Consider the following 25,322-nt stretch of genomic DNA (forward strand, 5'->3'; position numbering starts at 1 on the left):
TTTTGACCAACCAATCCACAATTGACATCTTTATATTACATGTGTCATCTTGTGTATGCTTTTTTTTTGTTACAAGAGGAAGACTAAAAGAACAAGAAACTACACCGCTACGTCCATACACAAAGAAGCTATAATGAACGAAGGGGGAACTCGTCAAATGCGACGCAAGAGCCTTCGTTCATCTTGTGTATACTTTAAATGTAAGTGATTATTAAGTTGTAAAAAATGATTCCATTTTTAAGAGAGTGGAAGTCATGTGTCCAACATACAATTAAGATGAAGATGAATAAAAAGGGAGATGAATGATTATGAATTAAGAATTTTTACTATGCAAGTATTCTCAAGGACTTTTCTCCTACAAGTATTCTCAAGGACTTCTCCTACAAGTATTCTCAAGGATTTCTCCTAAACAATCTTTTTCAAAATAGTTTTCTTCTACATGATTCTCTTCTTTCAAGAGTGATAGTAGAGAAATTTCAAGCTCTAAAACTATAAGTATTTGATATGAGATTTGACTATTAGACTTTATAGAGGGAGTAAGAAATGGTTCTCTCTTTTTGAAGCAGAACATGTCAATAAGATTTGACTCTTAAGCTTGTGAAGTTTTCTTGCTTTTTATCTTGTTGATTTGTTCGTTGTATTTGGTTCAGTTGAGCTTGGATCATCAAAGGCATAAATCTTCAAGTCTTGCTTTTATACTTTGAGATCTTTTGTGAGAGAGATAATAGGGTTGTTGCTTGTACTTCACAGAGATTCTATCCTTGGATCAAACAGTACTTTCGTCAGGTGCATTTAATGTATGATATTGTTTGATGAAGAACTTTTGCGAAAAAAATAGCTTGACAGCTAGTAGGTGGCGTTGATCTTTGCTTCTATCCGTTGATGTGAAGATTGAGCAATTTGATTGTGACACATTGTAGTTTAGCTTTGGTCATTGTGCTTTGTCAGATCACGTGATATTGCCTTGAAGCTTCTTCACCAAGTTGTCTGAGATCTTTTCTAATTTGAAGATTGCGCTCATTCTCTAGACAATGCAACATTCTTCATAGGATAGTCCTCTTTCATTCTTTAGACATTCTTTCCTCAGACGGTTTTCTTTCTTTTTCTCCATTGGTTAGAAAGAGAGTTAAACGATAAGATTTGACCAATCATTTGAAGCTTCTTCACAAAGATTGAACTGTCTTGTACATATAGTGTTTGGCTTGGACAGAACAATGTAGGGCATAGACAATTGGTCACTGTATTCCTGAAATATGAAATTTTTCGTATTCCACTTATACCCTTAAAATTGTTATCATTCAAAAATATGATGAAAGACATAAATATGCATTTGAACTTAACAAATTATTCAATACTCGGGGTATTACAATGACCAAGTAAAGGAACATCACCCCCGGAAAGTGTCTGAACGACCACACACTAGCCAAGATGCAACGAACAAAGCATGACGACGCGAAGCCAACCTTGCGCTCGAAAACTCCCACTTAAGGACTTGCCATATACTTGAAGAGACATTGAACATAGGCTTTGAACCTAAAAATACAGATGTAGTCGTTTATTTACATAAAATACTAATCATTCTTAGCATTTTATCTTGAGTTCTCTCTTTTCTCACACACTAACTTGAGTGTCGAAGTGTCTTCTTCGGGTATTCCTCAACACGGGCAATTAGCACCATTGCATTCTAACCCACTCTTGGTCGTGCTCCACCGCTAAGACCGGAGATTATCTTGTTCTGATCTTAGAAAAAACATTTGGCACTTTCTGTGGGGAAGAAAGATGAAATCAAATTTTCTCAAACAAGAATTTTAAGAGAATCAAGGGTTCAAGTGCAAAGGCAACAATATGGAGAAGGATCACGTTCAAAAGAAAATTCCCAAGAAGAAGGATCTCAAAGAAAAGAAAATTCTCCATAAGCACGTCTCAAAGAATTTTTCCTCAATGAGAGCAAATTTCAAAGACGATGATCGCTAATAATGTTCAAGAAGTCATATGGGGAGTGGAGGAAAAGTTGGACGAATTTGAAAAAAATCACGATCATGATGATAGAGACCAAACTATTTTCCCACGAGAACTATAATTAAACTTTTTTTTAAGAAAACATGAACAAAAATTAAACTTGATATTAAACACAAAGACTGATTTAATTATTAAAATTAAAATTGGTACATATCTAAGGACCCCAAAACCAAAGGAAATAATAGGGAATTTGTGGGTCCGACAAATTAAATTCAAATGAAAAGAAAAAAGTGCTTCCCAAATTCCTAATATGCAAAAAGCAACGGTCAGGTACATTCATTCAAAAACCTCTCCTTCTCTCGCTCGCACTCTCCCTCTCTTGGATCTCACTTCACATTAAATCATAATAATTCTCACCCGCTACAACAATGGCTTCTTCAACTCTGAGCTCCTCATCATCCATCATCACTCCTCGCACCCCTAACAAACTCTCCAACAACCCCATTTCAATTTCCAATGTCAGGGTCATCGTCAGAGTCAGAGTCAGACCCTTCCTTCTTCACGAAATCTCACCAACAAACCCGCTTGTTTCCTGTATCTCTGTGCTCGACCAAGATGATGAAGAAGTAGCGGTTCTTCTCAAAGACTCACAAAGCAGGTCGGTCTCCATAATTTCCCTTTTCTTTTTTCCAATTTCTCAATTCTTTCTTTCCTTTTTCTTTTGATGATGACGCAGTTTTTTTCTGATAATTTGATCTTAGCCGAAGCGAGTGCTACCAATTGGACTCTTTCTTTGCCCAAGAAGATAACAATGTGGCTCAGATTTTCCGCACTGAAGTAAGCCCCATGATTCCAGGAATCTTCAATGGCTGCAACGCTACTGTGTTTGCTTATGGGGCTACAGGGAGTGGCAAGACATACACCATGCAAGTTAGTGTGTTAATCAAACCTTTATATTAATTAATTCATTTTTTCCATTTTTTAACTCTTACATATAAATTAGTTTTAATTTTTCGCAAAATTTTTAGGGTCGGTTTTTAAAAACAATTTTTCAAAATAAAAGAACGGAAAAAACCGCTTGAATTAGACCAACATTAAAAAAAACAGAAATAGGAAGATGTTCTAATAGTTTAGTTTTAAAAACTGAAAATGCGAACTGTTTTAAAAAAACAAACAGGTTGTGACAAACATTTCGTTAGGGATGAGGATTATATTAGTACAGGTCCTGGTTAGATTTTTCTAAGTACTAATCTAGTGTGTTGCAATTATGGTGTTATGTGAGGTTCAAAAAATCTTTGTACACTCTAGTCTTAGATTCTTTATATTGGGAGTACCTTGTTGTAAGTGTGAACAAAGAGTGAAGTGGATAAGGATTATTACCTTTTTTTCAATTCTTATGTGTAACAAAATGGGTCCTGGAGATTTTTTTTCTGAATGGATGCTTGGTGTTGCAGGGAACTGAGGAACAAGCTGGGTTGATACCACTGGCAATGTCCATGGTCCTGTCTATTTGCCAAAGGACTGGCAGCACAGCACTGGTTTCATACTATGAGGTCTACATGGACCGATGTTATGACCTCTTGGAGGTCAAAGCAAAGGAGATTTCAGTTTGGGATGACAAAGATGGACAAGTTCACCTCCGGGGACTATCTCAAGTTCCTATAAACACAATGTCGGAATTTCAAGAGGTTTTCTCCTGTGGAGTTCAGAGACGAAAAGTTGCACACACAGGCCTCAATGATGTCTCCAGTAGGAGTCATGGAGTGCTTGTGATATCTGTATCCACACCTTCTGATAGGACTGGAGGTGTTGTATGTGGAAAGTTGAATCTCATAGACTTGGCAGGTTTACTTCCTTGCTCATTTTGGTTTAGGGATTTGATGGTGTTGCAAGCATTCATGGTTGTACTAATGAGTTTAAGATTGAGGCAGGTAATGAAGACAACAGAAGGACCTGTAATGAAGGGATTCGTCTCCAAGAGAGTGCCAAGATAAACCAGTCCTTGTTTGCACTGTCAAATGTGATATATGCTTTGAACAACAACAAACCAAGAGTACCCTACCGAGAAAGCAAATTGACTCGTATATTGCAGGATTCGCTGGGGGGAACTAGTCGTGCATTGATGGTTGCTTGCCTGGTAAAGCTAGAAACTTTATAGTTCTTTTTCTACTCGTTTTCTGTTAGTCTGATAGGAACCAAGAGTAAGATATAGTAGTTATTAGTAGTTATGCATTTGAGTAGTTACATAGTTTTAATTTATAGTTGCAGTTGCTGCGACCACTGTGATTGTGTGCATTATGGCTATTGCAATGGCATTATGGTTGTTGTGGCCTTAACTTGTTTTATATTTGCACCGATTGTAACCTGCCATGACCGACCTTCAAAATCCTATATCTCCTCCTCCCTCTACTCAAATCACATCTTTGTTTCATTATCACCTCAATTCCTAAGCTCTCCCTAACCAATAAAGTTCCCTCTAAATCTACTAAAAAAGAAAGAGAAAGAATGAAAAACACTTGGTCTAAGGACTTTAAGCACTGTTGCAGTCTGCATGGCTTGATTTGGCCATTGCGTTTGTTGTGTGTTAGAAGAAGGGAAGAGATTTTTAAGAGGGAACACAAACATGCTTGGTTGCAAATGTCAAGTAAATGTGGGTATTTGTAGGCACAACAGAGAAGTCTAACTCACTTCTTTAATTGAAGTTTTTACGTAGAACACTCAAGAACTATTCTAGAATTCTATAATTTTTGTAAATAATAATGTTGCGGCGCCATGTTGGAAATTTCCATCTAATTTTCAAAAGCACTACAATTGCAGTGTGATGCGATTGCAAGCAGCTACAATATTGTGATATGATCTGTAATTTGAAAACCTTGAGTTTGTGTAGTAGGAATATATGTTGCAATGGTGTCTAAAAGTAGCTTTACCTGTGTCATTTGTTAATAGCTAATAAGGTAACAATTATAGACAGTTTAGGAAAATTATCCATTCAACTCCACCTTCAAGAGAGAGATAGGAATAGAAGATAGAGCAATTAGAGATATGACGAGTTATGTGATAGGAAACAAAGGGAGAGAAAGGAATAGAAAGTGGGTGGAAATGAGATGGAAGAGAAAGTGGATGTTAATCTTTGAAAGCAGGGAAGTTTATGATAGGAATTATGGGCAGTTATGTATTAGCCCATTAGGAATATATGCTGCAGGGATGTGTGAAAGAAATAGCGATGTATTTTTATTTGTGAGTTCGGACAAAGAATACTCTCTGTAGGAGTCATAGGACTCTCGGACAGCAAGATATTGCTGTGTTTTCTGTAATTCGGTTTGGCTTAATTCCATTTCCATTTGGTAACTTAAGTTCCTGTCACACCGGGCAATATTTAAAATAGCCTTGGTTGTAAGGTCTGGTAGAAGGCAGGTTGAAAATCCATATAAAGAGTTGGTTGAGTTGAAGTAAATAACTAAATACTGTTAGTTTGGACAAAGAATAATCTGTGTGCCTCATAGGACTCTGGGACAGCAATAGATTGCTGTATTTTCCATGATTTGGTTTGGTTTAGTTCTATTCTCTTCTGTTTCCCAACTGGTTTAGTTCAAATTATTGATTAAATTCAAAATTTTATTGTTGCCCTATTTGTACTTCAGAATACAGGAGAATACCAGGAATCTGTTCATACTGTTAGTTTGGCCGCTCGGTCAAGGCATATCACTAATGTTGTGCCTTCAGCTCATAAAGAAGAGACCCCAAAAGTTATGGTTGACATGGAAGCCAAATTGAGAGCTTGGTTAGAATCAAAAGGCAAAGCAAAGAGCTCACAAAAACTAGGAGCATTCAATTCTCCACTGCCAAAGAAAACTCCCAGTTCTATCATTACATCTGCTAAAAGATCCGTTACCTTTAATAGTTCAGTGAAAGAAGGAAGAACTGCTACCAACCAAGATGCTAAACATACAAATGAAAGGTGACTAGTGGTCCTATTATTGCGTATATAATTAGGGAAAATGATTTTCTCATTGACTTTCTCTTGCTTACAAATGTCTCACTGTGTAAGCAGGGCCTTTGCTGTGGCGTTTAGAAATTTACTAGATGGTGAAGGTCCTTTTGATTCTTTCATGGAGGTAAGTGAGTGTCACAACCACAATACATGTGCAATCATGTTAATTGTTGAGTAATATAAGTACTAAGTGAAAAGACCAGCATTATCAAAAGAAGCAAGAAAAAGTACAAGAAGGAACTGTTCTTGTCTCAATAGATCTTAAAATATTTCATGCCTAGTGAATAAATCTTTGCATTTTTCTCGAATATAATAATATTGAATGCTGTTCAGGATGTACATTGTGGTGTTAAGGACAATAATGACAGAGAGAAAGAGCATCATGCCAATACGGCTGATAGGGGATCAGATGAAAATTTGCCTGGTATGTCTGTACTTTGTTAGATATCTGAACTTATTTGCATTATTCAACACTATAATAGTACAATGGCGAAAATTTAGAGTTTTGATATGTTACAACGACTGATGCCTAGTATAAATGGTGCATTTTGGTAAACAACTTAATTAAGCGGTTATGGAAATAAGCACTTATTCATTACCAAATTTGAAAATTTTACTGAAATAAGCTGAAAATAGGTTATAGATAAACATAAGCTCTTATTTATTAGCTTAGGAAAATAAGCACAAAACAGCTTACAGGTAGGTCAAAAGCTATTTACATAAGCTTTCTCAAACACTTGCATAAACGGTTATGCTATAAGATAAACTCAAATAGACTCTTCTAAACGGTCCATAGTCTTATGTATTTTGCTTTCTAAAGCTTTGAGCAACATGCTTCTGTGTGTAGTTGAGCCATTGAGCAAGGGAATGAACTCTCCTATTACAAATGAAAGTAAAGATGCAGTACAAAGTCCTTTAAGAAAAGCACTTTCCCCCATCAATGGCAATCAAAAGCCCCATGAGGCTTTGTCTTTGACACAAACACTTTTTTCTGCAAACTGCTCCACTAACAAAGGGTTACAAAAGAATGGCACCCCACTTGACAAATTCAGTACACGAAGTTCTGCCCTGAAGGTAATAAAGCTAGTTGTTTTTTACTCCACTAACAAAATGGACTTTGAACTGCCTTTTACACATCATGAATTTCTCCATGTGCAGAACCATCTTGTTCAAGAATACATTGATTTCCTAAACAATGCAAGCAGGTAAAAAATATCGCTTTCTTCGTATATTTTCTACTTTCTTAAGCATATCTAGCAAACCTTATTTGAAGGTGGCCCTAACAATGGGTTTAATTCTTAAATGCAGAGAGGAACTACTAGAGTTAAAGGTACATGGAGGGTTGTCCCAGACATTCCCAGAGTTTTCTTTTATTCATTTATTGCATCCTTCTATTAGTTTTGTTCATTTTCTAATTTTTGGGATTCAAAACCTTCAGGGTATAGGAGAGAAAATGGCAGAATACATAATTGGCCTTAGAGAAGAAAGCCCCCTGAAATCGGTTAGTTAAAAGAACATTTATGAGACAGATACTGAACTAATTCAAGCATGTTTGCTTTTGTTGATGCTTTTGTTTTGGCATTTTGCAGTTAAGTGATTTGGAGAAGATTGGTCTCTCTTCGAAGCAGGTATGATATTAAAGCATACTATATTAACTAAAAATTTGCTAAATAAAATTCTGACTTTTACCAAATTCTTGCAGGCACATAACCTGTTCACTAAAGCTGCAAAAAAACTATTTGACGACAAAGCAAAAGATTCAATACTCAGTTGAAGTTCTGTGACTCTAAATGTAACTTTGAATGTATCTTATCTTTGCAAAAAAACTAACTTGCTTTGTGTTCTTGTGAGTTGTAACAAAATATTTTACCCAGCATTGAAGAAAAGTTGTTATTCTTTTAAGTTTTAACATGATGTAAATTATTTCAACTAGTCACTTGCCTCTGAGCAGCCACTGGTTCTATTGGTGAGTTCTATGGTTCCCACAGGATTGAAATATATACATATGAGATAACAAGCTAACTGTCAATCTCTAAGTACGTGTTTATGTTGTAGTTATTATAAAAGTCAAAGTGCTTTTTAATAAGTACTAAGTGCTTTTTCTTTCTTTCATAAAATGTGTTTTTCTGTTAGTATACAAAAATTTGCGATTTTCTGTTAGTATGATGTGATAATGTTAACTAATGTTTTTTCAAACACGCTCTAAACTCTCTTTTTTTAGGGTTAAGGAAGTAAAGAATGTCTCAGGAATGACAAAATCTTGTTTCTTTTTTCACAAGATATATGTGTGAAATAATGCGTATTTATAATTTTAAAAAGAAAGAAGAATAAATATGTAAAAAATAATTAGGCTTAAATAACTTTTTGTCCTTAGAATATATCATGTTTTTCGATTTTATTCATTGGAAAAAAGTCGTTTTTCATCATCCCTTGATTGTTTTCATCCTTATCGTTAAGTTTTTCATCTAATGTGAATGATATTACAAGTTATACAAACGACAATCCAAGATGATAGTGGAAATCTTGGTTGTTGCCAAGGACTAGACGTAGCCCGTCGTTTGTGGGTGAACCATAATATATTGTTGTGCCCTTATCGTTTACTATCTTATTCTTATATCCGCTGCACCAAACGATTGCAAAAATGTTTTATATAAACTTATAATCGTTTGAAAACTCACACGAACACAATTCAAACCCCCCCCGCCTTTCTTGTGTTAATTTATTTAATTTCACAAAGATGGTTATTCTAGAGATGGAATTTCCTAGGGACCAACCAATTCAATGATGAGACTCAACATTAGGTCGATGTATTGATGTGTTATGGGATCACGTGTTCTAGCCAATGGACTAGGAAGACCAAAGAGGTTGTGTCGTCTTGACTGAAAGTTGATAGGGTATTCAAACTCGATAAAGAGTGGGTCTTGGTAGGTGCTATGTTCTCGAGTGACGACCTGAAGTGTTAAAGGAATGGATTGTCATAAGGGTGATGCATTCATGTGTTTTTCGAAAGTGGTGTCAGACTTATCGTTCCCGTAGGGAAAGGTTAGGACACAGAAGTGGTGGCATTTATTTCAGGATTGTAAATGACATTAATAACTAATAAATATTGTTATTAATGCAAGTCAACTTTATTCACTCACATATGACAACTATCGTGGATAATCTTCAAAACTAAACATTCAAATGTGTGAAGATCACAAACTTCTTGGATCAATTTTTCCTCTTTGATCCATCATGTATTTCCCTTGGTGTCACTTCACTTGCTTTTTTCTTCTTTTGGGTTTTGGAGTAGACCTAGCAAATTCTCAGACTTGTAGAAGAGTTGGAGGAAAGATCCTTCCTTGCTGGACAATAGTTGTGGATCCATCAGGGCATGGAAACTTCACTACCATACAATCTGCTATTGGTTCAGTCCCTTCCAACAATAGGCATTGGGTTTCCATCAATGTGAAGGCAGGTATCTACAGGTAAAATTATGAATACCAACCTCCATTAATCTTATAGTACATATAAAATCAAGAACTATATATTACATACATATCAAATAAGTGTGTTCATGTTAGTGTGTTTTTTTAACAAGCATATGACCAAACCCAAAAATCTCTGTCTTCTGCTTGCTCTGCATCTTAATTTTGTTATTTGAGTTTTCAGTATTGCGTTAACAAGTTTTAATTTTATATAACATAGGGGTATGATGAAGACATTTTTTTGTGTATATTGGACGGAGAGTGTGATAAAACAGTGAGGTTCAAATATTTATAAGGGATTGCTGTTTTCATACCCATTTTTGCTATTTACACACCTTGAACTCATATTTTCAGTTTTAATTTCAAAAGAAAAGAATGTATAAATATAAAAAGAGGAGTGCAAAAATTAATTTCCATATTTTATGCCTCACAAATCAAATTGTTAATAAATAAAAGTTGTTACTAGTAATAAATTTGTACTCCCTCAGTTCCTATAGATAAGTTCATTTTACCTAATTCTATTATATAAAAAAAATATTTACAAGCAATAATTTATAAAAGAATTTATTCACTTTTCTAGATACCTTATTTAATTTCTCTCTTGAAGTTATTATTTCAAAATCTCATAATCTATTTCATATCAAATATGAGATAGTTTTGGGAAAAAAAATATTTAATGCTCCATTGATACGGTAAAAGGACTTATGTTTATGAACAATTTTTTTATATATAAATGGACTTATATTGAAACAGAAGGATTATATGATTTCTAATGTTTTCAGGGAAAAGTTGGTAATTCGTGATGACCAGCCTTACATTTTACTACAAGGAGAGGGAAAGACGAAAACCCTTGTTGAGTGGGGTGACCATGATACAACATCCCAGAGCCCTACATTCTCCACCATGGCAGAATATATTGTCGTCAAGTATATCAGTTTTATTGTGAGTGACATTATCTCTTGCTATTTCATATTATTAATTACCTTTTAGTGTTAATTAGTTGATGATGAAATGATAAGGAAACATTAGTAAATGAATTGATAATGAATTAGAGTTTAATGGATATGCACTGACAGTGTAAAATAGTTTTACACAGACATCCAATTGAATTCCGCCAAATCAGAAAATATATTATTCTTTTAATTAAAATTAAAGTCAAATGTAATTATCTCTCCTATGTGACATGCTTTGATTGGATGACTGTGTAAAACTATTTTACACTGTCAGTGCATATCCATTAAACTCAATGAATTATGTTTAAAAATTGAAAATTCATTTAACAATATTTTATGTGTTAAATTTTTTTAGTTATTAAATAAAAATAAAATATTGAAATTAATTTAAAATAATACTACCTCTGTTCTTATTTAATTGTCCGGAGAAATAGTAGAAGTATTGTTTATTTTCCAATTCTACCCTTTAGAATGTAATTTATCTTTCCTCATTTATTGTTCCCACAAGGGCATTACTTGGAAAAACATCATTTAATGCTCTCTTGAAATGTTAATTTGTTATGCGGGGGAAGTCGGTCTTTGATGTGGGATTGTGGTAGAAGACTCATACCGATGGGCTTATAGATATTGGACCCTAATTCCAGCTGATCCCTACTGAGTAGAAGCCAGAGAAGAAAGAGCCATAGATGTTGGGGTATGAGGCTTAGCATCAGATAAAACCTGAGGTTTCTGTTTGTGGATATGCCGTTGTCTCCAATTCGTCATGGTAAACCGTCACACCTTTTCGTGGAGGCACAACAACTGTTGTTTTCTCAAGCACAGTCCCACTTGATGCTGCAATGTGCTCAGATTTGAATTGTATAAACTGCAATTTGAACACCTCGCAAAATTTCTCCCATGAGTCAAGCTGGTGGCGCCATAAATTGAACCATGTTAAGGCTTGTCCCTCTAGATAAAGGGCAATGAACTGAAACCGAAGTTCCAGTGGCCATGGATGCTGCAGGAAAAACACTTCAGTGTTCAATAGCCAAAAAGTAGGATCGGATCCAGAGAACTTGATAAGTTTCAATGGTGGAGATGAGAGTGCAGAATGTTGTGTCTGGGATGGATAATTGTGATAGTGGGCTGGGTTGTGGTGGTAGATAGGTGGAGGTTGTGGTGGGATGGAGTGAAGGTGGCCATTCAGAAACGATACCTGATCAATGAGCCCTGAGATGGCAGAAGTTCGAGTATCAAAGTCGACCTGTAACTTGGTGGCCATGGAAGCAAGTTTAGCGTCTATGGCATCAAGCACAGTGTGTATAACCGGTGAATCTCTAACAGGAGGCATGGAGATCATGAATGAAAGCACCAAATTGGTAGAGAGAAACTCTACCAAGTAAAATCAAAGGAAGAAAATCAAAAGAAAACTAAGAAAATAAGATAAAATAAAACTTTGTCAATTTTCTTGTTATTAATTTCAACAGCAAAAGATACAATTTAAATTGTAGTGTTTATAGCTAAAGCTTAATTTTCTTGATGACCAACAAGTGACATCATCTTAATAGAGGGAATATACTAGAAGCTTGACACCTTATAAGAGTATGGAAACTAAAGCTAGAATAATAAAACTATAAACATGCAATAAAAAGATAAACTTCATAGGGCCCAATGTCCATAAGGTCCAATAACTATAAGCCCATCGGTATGAGTCTTCTACCAGATTGATGTTCATCATGGGGAGGCGTTTCAGATTAGAGGGTTATTTTACACTGATTCTGGGTTTGTTGTGGTAGAGGTGGAGCGCCCTTTCTACGATGGCATTGGAATGATCTGCTCTCTATGGTGTCATGGCATGGAGGGAGTTCTAGCATTGTTTCGTCGAAGACGATAGCGTTTTAGTTTCTTCGTTTGATGACGATTATTTCTTGATCGTAACGATCTGCATTTCTAAGTTCTTTTTGTTTTTGGTTTTTTCATGGATAAGTTCAATTTCATCCTAGCATACGTTGCTCTAAGGAAAAATATACTCATGAATTTTCTCTTCTAGTTTTTCCTATTAGGAAAAATTATGAGTCAACAACAATTTCACCCGCACCATGTGAGAAATAATAATAATAATAATAATAATAATAATAATAATAAATCCAAGAGAGAATTTTGAAAGATATGATAATTGATGTGATATAAAAATAAGAGAAAGGGAAAAACTTATGTGAAAGTGAGATGGAAAAGAGAGAGGTGAATATATATATATATATATATATATATATATATATTAAAGTTGATCCTTTTAGTTCATTCATAGCTTTGTCTCGAATTTATATCTTGTAGTGATATCTAAGTTTGTGCAATAAGATGTGTTGGTCTTTCTCAACAACAAAAAATAAAATATCATTGTTGTGACATAATTTATATTTTTGATATGCGTATGGAACAGAATTCATACAATAACAACCCCCCACAACCTGCAGTAGCTGCCTTGGTAAGCGGTGACAAGTCTTACTTCCTTAGTGTTGGTTTCTTTGGTTTTCAAGATACTTTGTGGGATAATTATGGACATCATTACTACAAGTCTTGTACCATCCAAGGTGCTGTTGATTTTATCTTTGGTGCAGGACAATCATTATACGAGGTAATAATGTTCCATTGTTTCTTTTTCTCTTTTTTGCATCACATGGTAGAGAAGACAACTTATAGTATACACACGCACAAACACACGCGCGCACATACACATCTATATATGATCCATTTTTTTTTTATAAGCCATAGTAATATTAATTAAAAAGGCACAAGGGGTGCCACCCATTACAAGGGAAAAAACTAAGCAAAAAGGAGAAAAAACAGAGGAAGAAAGAAACAGTACAGGATCATAGCAAAAACAATATAAGGGATGCCCATGACTATGCCAGCAAATCACCGAGTAAAGGAGAATTGCAACCTACAAATAGATAAGGAAAAGTAAGGCAATGTCCAGATAAACAATTAGTAATATCCTTCTAATGCACCGCTTGGAGACATAGAATGGGTTGTGAGATCCATTCATATAGAGAACAATGGAATCTTGTAGCCCTCCCAGAAAGCCAATGCCATACACGGATTTGTGCCCTGTCAAAGAGTTCATCTTGTTGCAGCAGCTCTCCCCCATTAAAAATTATCCCGTTCCTATGCATCCACAATGACCAATTCATCGCAAACCAAATAATTCTGAAAGCTGCATTTTGTTTTGATGATAATCCTGGCCAGATAAATTGCAGTAGGAGATCTCTGCAATTTCCCGGAGTCGCTAATAGACCTCCAAACCATCTATAACATCTACTCCACAAACTGAGAGTAAAAGGACATCTCACAAATAGGTGGTTTGCTGTTTCAGTTTCCTGCATACAGAAAATACAATTCAAATCAGCATCTGCAGGTAGGGCTCTTCGCTGCAGCAGGTTTGATTTGGTTGGCAATCTGTCCAATTGTTGGGAAACAACAGAGCTGAAGAAAAAATAAAACACAATCACAACACAAGAAAATTACGTGGAAACTCCAAAACTGGAGAAAAAACCACGACCGTTGTCTAAACCGACAACCAGAGAAATATCACTATGTGAAAATTGTTACAACACATAGACTTCTCTCACTCTCACTCTCACTCTCACCCCAATGCCCCAGTACAACCACACTCTCACAAAGCAAATATTAAACTAAGTCAGATATAAGCTTAAAGTGCTACTGACTGGTGCATCTAAAAACAAAGAACCTAGGTCCAATATATAGCCTTGGTCTCCCCCTTGCTTCACAACACTAAGCGATGTGGGACTTCTCTAATAGCTAATTTTTAACCTCCTTCTTTATTTTAGAAACTTGGGCAATGTGGGACTTGACAATCAACCCCAACAATCTCCACCTTGATTGTAAGAGTTACACATCTTCCGCTTGCATTGTCTATACCGACAATCATACTCCACCATAAAAGAGTACACTTTACTTGGAAACAAACCATCCCAAGAAATTTCTTCACTTGAAACTAAACCATTCCAATAATTTCCACATGTCGAAACCTTGCTGAAATTTTATGGTGCAACTCCCATGTTGGCTTCCAGGAAGTTCTTCAGCCATCGACATCTTTCACCACACACCTTGCATCAATGCCAACCAATGCCCGTGTGTTGTTTCTGAATCCGCTAGCAATAACTTGTCCTTTTCCATGGTATAGCGGAAATACCATAAGGACAAACTTTATCTTCTAGATGAGATCATTACCATCATCTCCCAAAACAAGGGAGACAGTGCTAGCACTTACCTCAGAGACTTTTTCAGATACTGCTCCACCTGGACAATTTCTCTTCACATGCCCAGACTCTCCTCACTTCCAGCACGCCAGATTCTTTGCAAGGATCTTCTTCCCATTAGCCCCACCTCCAGTTAGCAATATTGAGCTTGTTGAAGTGCTTTCATCATTTTTCATTCTCCTTTCTTCCGAAATAATTTTAGTTGCAACTTCTTCAAAACTCAAACTTTCCTTCCCATACATCAAAACAGGTTTCAGATGAACATAGGAAGATGGAAGGGACAAAATGAGCCTTAACGCTTTATCTTCATCATCAATCTCTACTTTGATAGATTCCAGCTCGGAGATAATATTATTCAAAGTACTCAAATGATCAGATATTTTCGTACCTTCATCCATGCGTAGATTGTGGAATTGCTCTTTCAGCAACAACCGATTTGAGATGCCCTTTGCCTGATATAACCCTTCAAGCTTCTCCCAGAGCTCCTTGGCTGATGACAAATTCTGCACATTTGCGAGAACATTCTTTTGCAAACACAGACGGATTGCACTTGCAGCCCTCAAATCTAGTTCCTCCCACTTGTCGGCCTCCATGTTAGAAGTGTTTCCTTTCAGCGCCTTGTGTAATCCTGATTGTATCAGCACATCCTTGACTTGTACTTTCCACAAGCCAAAGTTGATTCTTCCATCAAACTTCTCTATGTCAAACTTTATAGCACTCGAGTAAAACATAGCAGCTGCAAACTTCTTCTTCACCACCTCCACAATATCACACTTCTTTTCTGGTGTGGAAGATCAGATAATTCTACGACCACAGAGCATACTAAGAATTGTGATATCTCATCGAACCGAAGCTCTTGATACCACTGTTGGGAAACAACAGAGCTGAAGAAAAAATAAAACACAATCACAACACAAGAAAATTACGTGGAAACTCCAAAACCGGAGAAAAAACCACGACCGTTGTCTAAACCGACAACCAGAGAAATATCACTATGTGAAAATTGTTACAACACATAGACTTCTCTCACTCTCACTCTCACTCTCGCCCCAATGCCCCAGTACAACCACACTCTCACAAAGCAAATATTAAACTAAGTCAGATATAAGCTTAAAGTGCTACTGATTGGTGCATCTAAAAACAAAGAACCTAGGTCCAATATATAGCCTTGGTCTCCCCCTTGCTTCACAACACTAAGCGATGTGGGACTTCTCTAATAGCTAATTTTTAACCTCCTTCTTTATTTTAGAAACTTGGGCAATGTGGGACTTGACAATCAACCCCAACACCAATAACAATCTCCAGGCAAAAACACACACATTGGATGGGGCTCTAGACCCCCAAATCAGTTTGAAGATCGGATCCACATTCTCGGAGGGGAAACCTTTGATTAAATTGTAAGCTGAATGAACTGTGAAAGTACCAGTTGGTTCCAAGGTCCACAACCAAGAATCAGATATCCCATTATGCAATTGCACTTGCAATCCCCCAATAGTCCTTCTAAGTTCTTCCACCATCAGGTCTTCGCGCATGCTAAGAGTCCTTCTCCACTTGAAGTTCCAGTTTAAATGCCCATTAACCCACTGAACCATGTCCATCAAAGTGCAATTCTTCTGAATTGAGAGGTGAAAAAGTTTGCTAAAGCCAATTTTCAGAAGTCCATTCCCACACCATTCATCTTTCCAAAACCTCACCGTGTTCCCGCACCCAATCTTTCGTCGAAGACCTAAGTCAAACCAACAAACATTCAAGCTAGATTGATAACAAGCTTTGAATAAGTCACACCACCAAGGAGAATCTTTATTCGTGCTATTCAAGCCCCCGATCACCTCTCTATTTCCATAGCAAGCCCAAATAACCTTGCTACAAAGATCATTGTCCTGCCTCAAGAATTTCCACCTCCATTTTCCCAAAAGTGCCAAGTTGAAAGTATCCCAATCCTTGACCCCCAAACCACCCTCATCTTTTGGTTTACAGATTGCATCCCACTTCACCCAAGTGATTTTTGAGGTTGAATCATTCCTTCCCCACATAAAATTTCTCATAATCTTCTTAGCTTCCCTCAAAAATAGCTTTGGGGATTCGGAAGAATGAAAGAAAAAACAGTGGTATTGCGGTCAACACATTGTTTATTAAGCAGACACGACCTCCAAAAGAAAAGGTCTTTTGTTTCCAAGAGGATAGCTTCTTTCTCAAGCGATCCAACACCGGTTGCCAAAGAGTCGCCCTTCTGGGATTTCCACCAATTGGAATGCCAAGATATGTAAGAGGGAGGTTTCCAATTCTACAGTTCAGAATGGTTGCGAACATTCGCAGAACATAACCAGGTACATTGATTCCCACACAACAAGTCTTGAGAAAATTGACTTTTAAACCCGATGTTAATTCAAAACAGCGAAGAATGGATTTCAAAGAGAGGATGTTCTGTAATGATGTATTTTACTTTTGTGGTATTAGAGCTTCATAAATATGGATCATATATAGATGTGTATGTGCGCGCGTGTGTTTGTGCGTGTGCGTGTGTGTATAATATTATTAATATAATTTGTTTTTGCAGGATTGTGACATAAGAGTTATTGCTGGGCGTTTAGGTCCAGGAATTTCTGGTTATATCACAGCACAAGGGAGGACAAGTCTGAGGGAAACAAATGGGTTCACTTTTAAAAGTTGTTTTATAAATGGAACTGGTACAACTTACTTGGGGAGACCTTGGAAAGAATATGCTAGAGTTATTTTTCACAACTGCAAAATATTAAACATTATACAACCTCAAGGTTGGGATAATAGACCTTACCCAGTGTAAGATCCCTCTTCTACATCTATTTCTATACAAACACATCAAATCATGCTCAACATAATTTTTGTTATTTTGTTTGTTTACTTCTTGGGGATTAAGGTTTTGATCAATATGAGAACTTTTACAGGAATCAGCTATCATTCGGAGAGTATAACAACTATGGACCAGGTTCTCACTCGCCCCAGCGTGTTAAATGGATTAATAAATTGAGTTTATCAACAGTTCAGTGGATGTCGAGTTTTGCTTTTATTGACACTGTTGGTTGGCTTAATATCAGCCTAAGGATCGGTTATTAATTCTAGTAACTTCTTGTTCCAATTGTTCCTTTAGTACATTAATTAGCCAAAACTAAATGTGTTTTTGGTGTACTTAACAAAAAAACATGTTTAGATAAGAATAAATATCTTCTATTTTAATCAGAAATTTTGAGTAGATTGGTAATTATAGTTTCAACTCAAAATATATTTCTTATCAACTATATATAATACATTTTATAATTTGTAATTTAGGAGATATAGAATATTATTGTGTGATTTTTGATGAATAATGTTTTATTCTCATGATTCCATATTAATGCGTCCAAAAAAATGATATCATATTACATTAATAATTCCCCAAAAAATATACAGTGAAGATCACTGAGAAATTGTTTTTTATTAATAGGAAATGTAAGTTGAAAACCAAGGGATCATAAGGACAACAAATTCTATGGGGTGATTCATATATAGTTTAAGCAAATTAATATTGAAGGTTTTTTTTGCTTATCAAAAAAAAAATATTGAAGATTTTTGAAGTGGTTTTTTTTATAAGCCAAATATATTAAGGAAGCACTAGGTCAAGCTTCAAACCAAAATGTACAAAAGAGAGGAACAAAAGAGGAAGAGGGAAAAAAGAAAACAAAGAAGACAACCAGCAATAGAAAAACGTAACAAGAGCCAGATACAATTGAACACACCATTCCTTGCAAAACAAACTACTCTTGGCATGAAACTAGATCATCATAAACAATGCAGCCGTGGCATAAAAAGCAGGCCTGGTACCACCTTCCAAACCAAACGAGAAAGCCACCAAGATGCTGAATCAATCAATATAGCAATGCCAGTTCAGAGAATTAGACAGTGCAGAATTTCAGCAGCAAACAGTGCAGCAGTGACAAAGATACAACCTTGAATCCCACCCCACGGCATCCTTAAACTCTGTTCTAACCTTATACAATCCAGCAGCTCATTTTCCAGACAGCAGAGACAGATCAAAAGCAAGAACGAGGATATATGAATGCTCCCTCCGTTTCAATATAAGTGTCAACTTAAAGAAGATACACATATATTAAGAAATATAATGAATTTTGTTAACTTTTTAAAACATAATATATATTTTCCTACTTTACCTTTTAAAGTGTATTTTTATCTCTCATCATTTATTCTTCTTATAGAGACATTGTATGGAAAAAATCAATTAATGCTGCATTGAAATTCTATGTGGACAGTTATAATGAAACAAATATTCTCTTTAAGTGGACAGTTATTTTAAAACGGAAAGAGTAGTTAAAATAGGAATTTTGATAAGAAAGTCTCAAGATTGCAAAGTAATTGGATCATCTACCCCGTTATTATACATATTATCTAATTACATATTGTGCCAGCTATACCCTCTTGGTATAATTAACTCCCCGTCAAGATATTTTTAATTTTCCTATCCTACTGCACCACTTACAAGCATATTGTCATTCATTGCAAGGTAATAGGTGAAATCAAGCATGAAGCATATAGAGCTGTCCTATAGATATTTCACTTTCTAATCGAAGGAAGTTGGAAGAAAACAAAAACTAATCCAAATAAATCTGTCACGAGCGTACCAAAACTAATTCCCTTTTTTAATTCCATGATTAATTTCCCCCGCCATGGTTAGATTGATCACTATTGATATGGTTAATTACATCATACAATTAAGCGCATAAAAATGAAACAAAATTGTAAAATGAAACTCTAAATATAACATATATAACAAAATTGTAAATTGTACAAGTCTCTCTAATACTTGTACAAGGAAGAGTCCTGCTAATACTCTATGTTTATTGGAAATCTTGGTTGAATGACCGAGGAGCAGATGTAGCCTTTTTAAGCGAACCAAGATAAAATTATGTGCGCCTTCTATTGTCTAACTTCTTGCAACTCACACTCATTATTCATCTACTGGCACTAACAACGTCTAAAACGATGCAAGAAGATTTTAGAAAACATACAAAACCATTAAGGAACACATACACAATTCAACCCCTTCTTGTGTACTTGTGATTCTCCGCACAAAGTACCGGCCGTCAGCCTATACCACAAACACTAATATTTACGATTTATTGTCGGCCATGGCCACTAGCGCGTTGCATCGGCTTAGAGTAGCTTTAATTGACACTGAAATTTAGCATCTACTAAATGACACGTTTAAAGTGTTAACTTTAAATCTTTTTCTTGTGGTGTATATATTGTTTAGTATCTAGGTAGTGATATTTTTGTGATGGAAAATGCTGAAGGGCACGACAAGTTTTTCGTGAAATGTGCACGAGACAGTTTATGACGGTTTTAAACCGTCAGAAACTTATAACGCTTGCCGTTTTTTCTGGCACCCAATATTAGTGGCGGTTTAAACCGCCAGAATTGTTACAATTTGTGTTTTTTCTCTGGCACCGAAAATTTGTGGGGGTGTGAAACCGCCACTAAATGATGCTCGTGCACGATGCACTCTCGTGCACAATTCTCTCGTGCTCAATAGCACTGCTCTTTTGTGATTGCTAATAAACACTAAGAAAGTAAACGAAGTCCAAATAAAAGTTTATTTTCATCACGTGCTCACACCTTCTCACCGTCTCCCCAACACACAGAGACACATGGATACCACACTTGAGACATGCGCAAAGCTTGCGCATCACCTAGCTAGCTTATATCCCTGGTAAGAAATGATTTTTTTGTCATGGCTAATTCGTTTGAATTGTTAATTATGTGGACAAGAATGAAAAACAATTTTTTTATGAGATTAACAGATAACTACGGTGCAAAATTAATTATAGCATATCGCCTTTCGTTCTAAATTTTAATTAAAACAAAATATAGAGTTTTAAAAAACAATTAATACAAAAATATATTTTATGATGCAACGAAATTCAACTAGAATAATTATGTAAAATTTGTTTACACTATCAATTTACACACCTTTAATTTTATTATGTTTTTAAATGGCCACTAATTATTAATTCATCTAACAATATGAATATACGTGCGCTGACCTGAAGGATGATACACAAAACGGAACTCATGTGTCTTGTTCCGTTCCCTTCCCACCTGTCTACCAAACACTACCTTACATTGTATACATTATATTATATGTATATATAAGCCATGATCATCTCTATAGTTATGTAAGCAATTAAGAACAAATCCCATCATGCTAAGATTCCCCTCTCCTGTGTTCTCATACTCAAACATGGAATGTCTCTTAGATGATGAACCCTTTAATCATAACCAGAACAACTTCAATAAAGAAAGGGTGTCCTCATCAGAGTACTCATTTCCAAATCAACCACAGCCTGCAGTAGTACTGCAAGCTAAGGTGGTGGAAATGTTAACTGCTCCATCCCCAGACACCAAGAAACTTAACCACAATGCTAGTGAACGTGATCGCCGCAAAAAGATCAATAGCTTGATTGCTTCACTTCGTTCACTGCTTCCTGCAGGGCAAGATCAAATGGTACTTAGCTTTTCTCTTAATTTAATTTCTCCTTATAGAAATTTCTTAATTAAATTGATATTTGTAAAGAATAAAGATGTTATTAATATTGTTGCAGAAAAAAATGAGCATTCCGGCCACAATTTCTGGAGTCATAAAGTATTTACCAGAGTTACAACAGCAAGTAAAAGGACTAACTAAGAAAAAAGAGAAGCTTCTATCAAGAATTTCTCAGCAAGGAGATGCAGTAAACGAAGAATCTCGAAAAAGGAAGAAGTTTATTAATCCCCATCACAACTCTGCAGATTTTATAGTTTCAAATAGCTGGCTCAATGATTGTGAGGCTGCAATTCATATTATTTCCTCTAATTATGAGGAGGCTCACAATCACAAGACTCCACTGCCCGAGATCATACTGTGTTTAGAAAATAATGGGTATTTTCTGCTAAATGCTTCTTCTACTGAAACCTTTGGAGGAAGTCTTCTACATCTTGCATTTTCAAGTATGTTTGTTTATACTTTATACTGTTTCTTCTTGTACTTCTTCTTTTATATGTTGTTATTGTTAATTGGTTATTTGTTTGAGAATTGTTTCCGTTTCAATACTAATTAATTAAGGGGTTTGCATGCGCAGGTGGAAAAAACTCATAGATTAGAGTCTGATATTATAACTCAGAAGCTTTTGTCAATATATGAGAAGAAGCAAAGAATGTTCTAGTCATATATTATAAGTGTTGGCTCAAATTATGAAGAACCAAATGATCTTCACTACTCTGATATTAAGTTTGCGTAACAGTTGTATATATTTGGGAAAGCACGGATGGCAGGCTTATAGTGTTTTTTTTTTCTTTGATCCTAATGTTTCAATCCGTTCTCAAAAGTATAAATGTTTCTGAATAAATTATTTTCCTGAGGTTCGAACTTCTGTTATCATTCTTATAATGTTTTAACTTGCTTACACTGGGGGAGCTTTGTAGAAAGCATAGGAGTAAATAAACTCTCACTGTATTGATAATGAAAGTATAGTTAGGTTTATATACAAGTTTAGCTGTGTAACAAACTCTAACAGAATGCTTAGCTGTCCTAACAAACTCTTAACAAACAAACTAACTATATACAAATATACAAGTTTAATAAGCTTCACCAATTTAATTAGCTTGCAGGGGACAGGATGAGCACATGTGAAGAAAATTATCATGGAACACAAATCTTAAATAAAAAAAGAACCAATGTTTCAAAAGACAGTAGAAAATCATGAAAACAATACAACATCACTTCTACTTATTAGCTCAAACAGACTTATGTTTGGTTTTATGAAACTGCTTAGTTTCTTTTTATACACTAATTGTCTCCCATATATGTTACCAGGGAAGGTTTTGTTCGAAAGTTTAAGAAGTAAAAGTCAGCACAATAATATCTTACACAGGCATAGGCACCTTGTATATGTCATGATGTCCATCGATCAAATGCATATATACTAAAAGACAATTGAATAAGTGTTTAAATTCCACACCAACTGCCAAAATAATTAATTTAACACACTTATGAAGTGTTCTACCTAGTATATATCTCAGCCAAAAATCGTCTGCTCGGCCAAAAGAGTTCGGCCAAAAGTGGTCAGCCATTTTATCACAGCTACAATATCTCAACTAAGTTTTGGTTAAGCCAAACTGACAACCCAAACAGTAATAATTAAGTCTCAAATATTGAGCACTCCACTCCTATATATACATGTTTTGTCATTTCTACATATAAACATCACTCATTTGCTAATTTTTTAGTTCTTCTTAGACTTTTGAGTATCGGAGGAGTTTATTACGGTCATCTAAAAACTTGTGCAAGGTTGCACCAAGCACTTTTGACCTATGGTAGCAGGTTTTGTAGGTAATTCCCATTTTTTTAAAATACAAATATTTAATATATTATGGTATAATTAGGGAAATAGTTAGTGAATGATTATAGTTAAGTGGGTGTGGTAACAGTTCTTCACTTCCAGAAATTCATCTTCATCATCCATCTTCTTCATTCCCCAGATTTTGGAAAAAAAAAATTGGATCAAGAAATCAGTGGGTTTTAACACCACCGTAATTCTTCATCTTCCCCAAACAAATGGCAAAAGAAAAGCTGAAGGGAAGAAAAATATGAAAAGAAACACAAACACGAATGAACAGGGTTCAAGTTCAGAGACAAAAAAACACAAAAGTGTTGTTGCTCAAGACCAAATGGTATCACCAAATCCAGAAACCCTCGCCAACCATTGAGATGAATAAAATTAATAAATATATATAGACAGTGGAAGTGAAATTCATCAAGAATGAACCAAATCAAAATCCAAATACAACAACCAACCCCAAAATCCAGAAAAATCAGAACAAGAATAAGACCCACCAACCCCCAACAACCCAGAAGCCCTCACCCACACACCACAACAGGAGAAAGAGAGAAGATGTTAGAGTGGAAAAATCAAAACTTTTCCTTGTCACATGCCAGATTCGAACTCATCTCTGCCAGATTCATCATCACTCCTCCCTTTCCCTTTTCTCTTCAGATCTAGAGCTTGTGGCGGCGCGAGAGAGGAGCGGCGTATTGGAACTCGTGAGGGAGACCGACGCTGGAACCGGCAACAGAGGAGGAGCGTGGCGGCAGCGCTGTTTTGTGAGGAAAAAAAGGAGAAAAGGTTGAGAAGGAAGGAAACGAAAGAAGATGAAAGGAGGTTGCTAGGTCAATTGGTTCTGGAAAAGATTCTGGAGATTGTATTTTTTATTTTGGAGAAATAATTTATTTAGTATTAGAGGATGGAGAGAGAGATGGATCTGATGTAGTATTAATTAACCTAACCCATTTTAATTTTCTTTTTATTAAACTCATTTTAATTTTCGAAAATACAAAAATAAAAAATAAAAAACCTGGAGCAGCAGGTTAAAATGGCCAAGTGTAACTATGCACAAGTTTTTACATGACCATAATAATTTTTTCCATCTTTCTCTAGTCTAGAATGTTAGAAAACAATAATATAAATCATTCATATGACCATTATTGATAACTTAAACTTTTTAGATAATTGGTTGTTTGACATAGTATTAATTAGAGTCCTCATGACTAAGCGGTCTAGAGTTCGATACTTGTCGCCTCCAATTCTTCTAATAAAAAGTTGAATTTTAGCATATGGTAGGTGAACATGTGAATTATCCATGCTTTAAGCTCAAGCAAGCTCTTGTGTGAGGGTGTGTTAGAAACAATTATATGATGAAACTACTCATATAACCTTGACAAATAACTTAAACTTTTGGGATAATTGATTGCTTGACATAAAATATGATTTGAGCGGCATAGTTCCTTTTATAAGTACAACCCTCCCCATTCCTCACCGTGCTCCACCATGGACATCGCGCCGCATTCAGAACATTCACCCATCAACAAACTTTGCAAATATCAGAGGGTATCAATGTTCGAGAAGAACAAAAACAACTTCAATTATCTTCTTATTTCATTAGTTTCAAATATTGACAACATTTGTGGCGCCTTTTCAACATTTGTGGCGGCTAAAAACAACCACAAATATGCACTGCAGAAAATTGAGAGAAAATAAAATTGAGAGGATCCGTTATATGATGGTTATGGAACAAAAACGTCTTTTTAACCACAATTAATGCATAACTTACCTCATTTGAGACGATTTTCAATGGCAAAGCCACATAATCTTCATACATGGCCAAAACAACCCACATGGTATTAGTTTTTTTTCTTTTCTTCTTTTCATTATTATGAAATTAACCAGATTATACCCATTCTTGCTGTTAGTAGTGCAGTTTCCATTACGTACAACACAAGCAAGCAAGTAAAGAGGTTTTGGTTTTTATCACTATGCTATGCTATGGTTCGTTATTTGAGGATAGATAGATTGTTGATCACGCAATACTCATTTCCAAAATCAGGAAAAGAAAAACTTCACAATCTCAAATTCCAGGAAAAAAGAATAAATGCTGGAAATAGAATACTACTCTGTAAGCTAATAATTCTAAGGCTAAAAAGCACTTTTGGCCCCTGATGTTTCAAGTTTGTGCAAATTCTGCCCCTACTCTATTTTTGTCGATGTTTCTACCCCTCATGTTTTCAAACAGTGCATCGTTTACCCCTCATGTTTTCAAACAGTGCACCGTCTACCCCTCCGTGAGGGGT

At 35.6% G+C, this 25,322-nt stretch overlaps 3 protein-coding genes across 3 annotated transcripts; all 3 read left to right on the top strand.

Moving 5' to 3' along the window:
- Positions 1 to 2,283: 2,283 nt before the first annotated feature.
- On the top strand, positions 2,284 to 7,859 carry LOC130729289 (kinesin-like protein KIN-10B). The gene is made up of 13 exons (XM_057580987.1): positions 2,284 to 2,617; positions 2,721 to 2,889; positions 3,414 to 3,804; positions 3,891 to 4,096; positions 5,601 to 5,917; positions 6,011 to 6,074; positions 6,284 to 6,374; positions 6,798 to 7,024; positions 7,109 to 7,155; positions 7,259 to 7,280; positions 7,389 to 7,451; positions 7,540 to 7,578; positions 7,653 to 7,859. Exons 1-13 carry the CDS (start codon positions 2,388 to 2,390, stop codon positions 7,722 to 7,724), a joined length of 1,938 nt encoding a protein of 645 aa, XP_057436970.1. The 5' UTR covers positions 2,284 to 2,387; the 3' UTR covers positions 7,725 to 7,859.
- Positions 7,860 to 9,184: 1,325 nt separating this feature from the next.
- On the top strand, positions 9,185 to 17,722 carry LOC130719374 (probable pectinesterase 55). Its single transcript, XM_057570000.1, has 5 exons — positions 9,185 to 9,417; positions 10,200 to 10,359; positions 12,790 to 12,984; positions 17,187 to 17,426; positions 17,543 to 17,722. Exons 1-5 carry the CDS (start codon positions 9,185 to 9,187, stop codon positions 17,720 to 17,722), a joined length of 1,008 nt encoding a protein of 335 aa, XP_057425983.1.
- A 2,969-nt stretch (positions 17,723 to 20,691) lies between these two features.
- Positions 20,692 to 22,345, top strand: LOC130729290 (transcription factor bHLH101-like). Its single transcript, XM_057580988.1, has 3 exons — positions 20,692 to 21,164; positions 21,262 to 21,646; positions 21,778 to 22,345. Exons 1-3 carry the CDS (start codon positions 20,862 to 20,864, stop codon positions 21,792 to 21,794), a joined length of 705 nt encoding a protein of 234 aa, XP_057436971.1. The 5' UTR covers positions 20,692 to 20,861; the 3' UTR covers positions 21,795 to 22,345.
- Positions 22,346 to 25,322: the final 2,977 nt, after the last annotated feature.

Source organism: Lotus japonicus, chromosome 1, assembly GCF_012489685.1.
Source record: "Lotus japonicus ecotype B-129 chromosome 1, LjGifu_v1.2".
NCBI lineage: Eukaryota > Viridiplantae > Streptophyta > Magnoliopsida > Fabales > Fabaceae > Lotus > Lotus japonicus.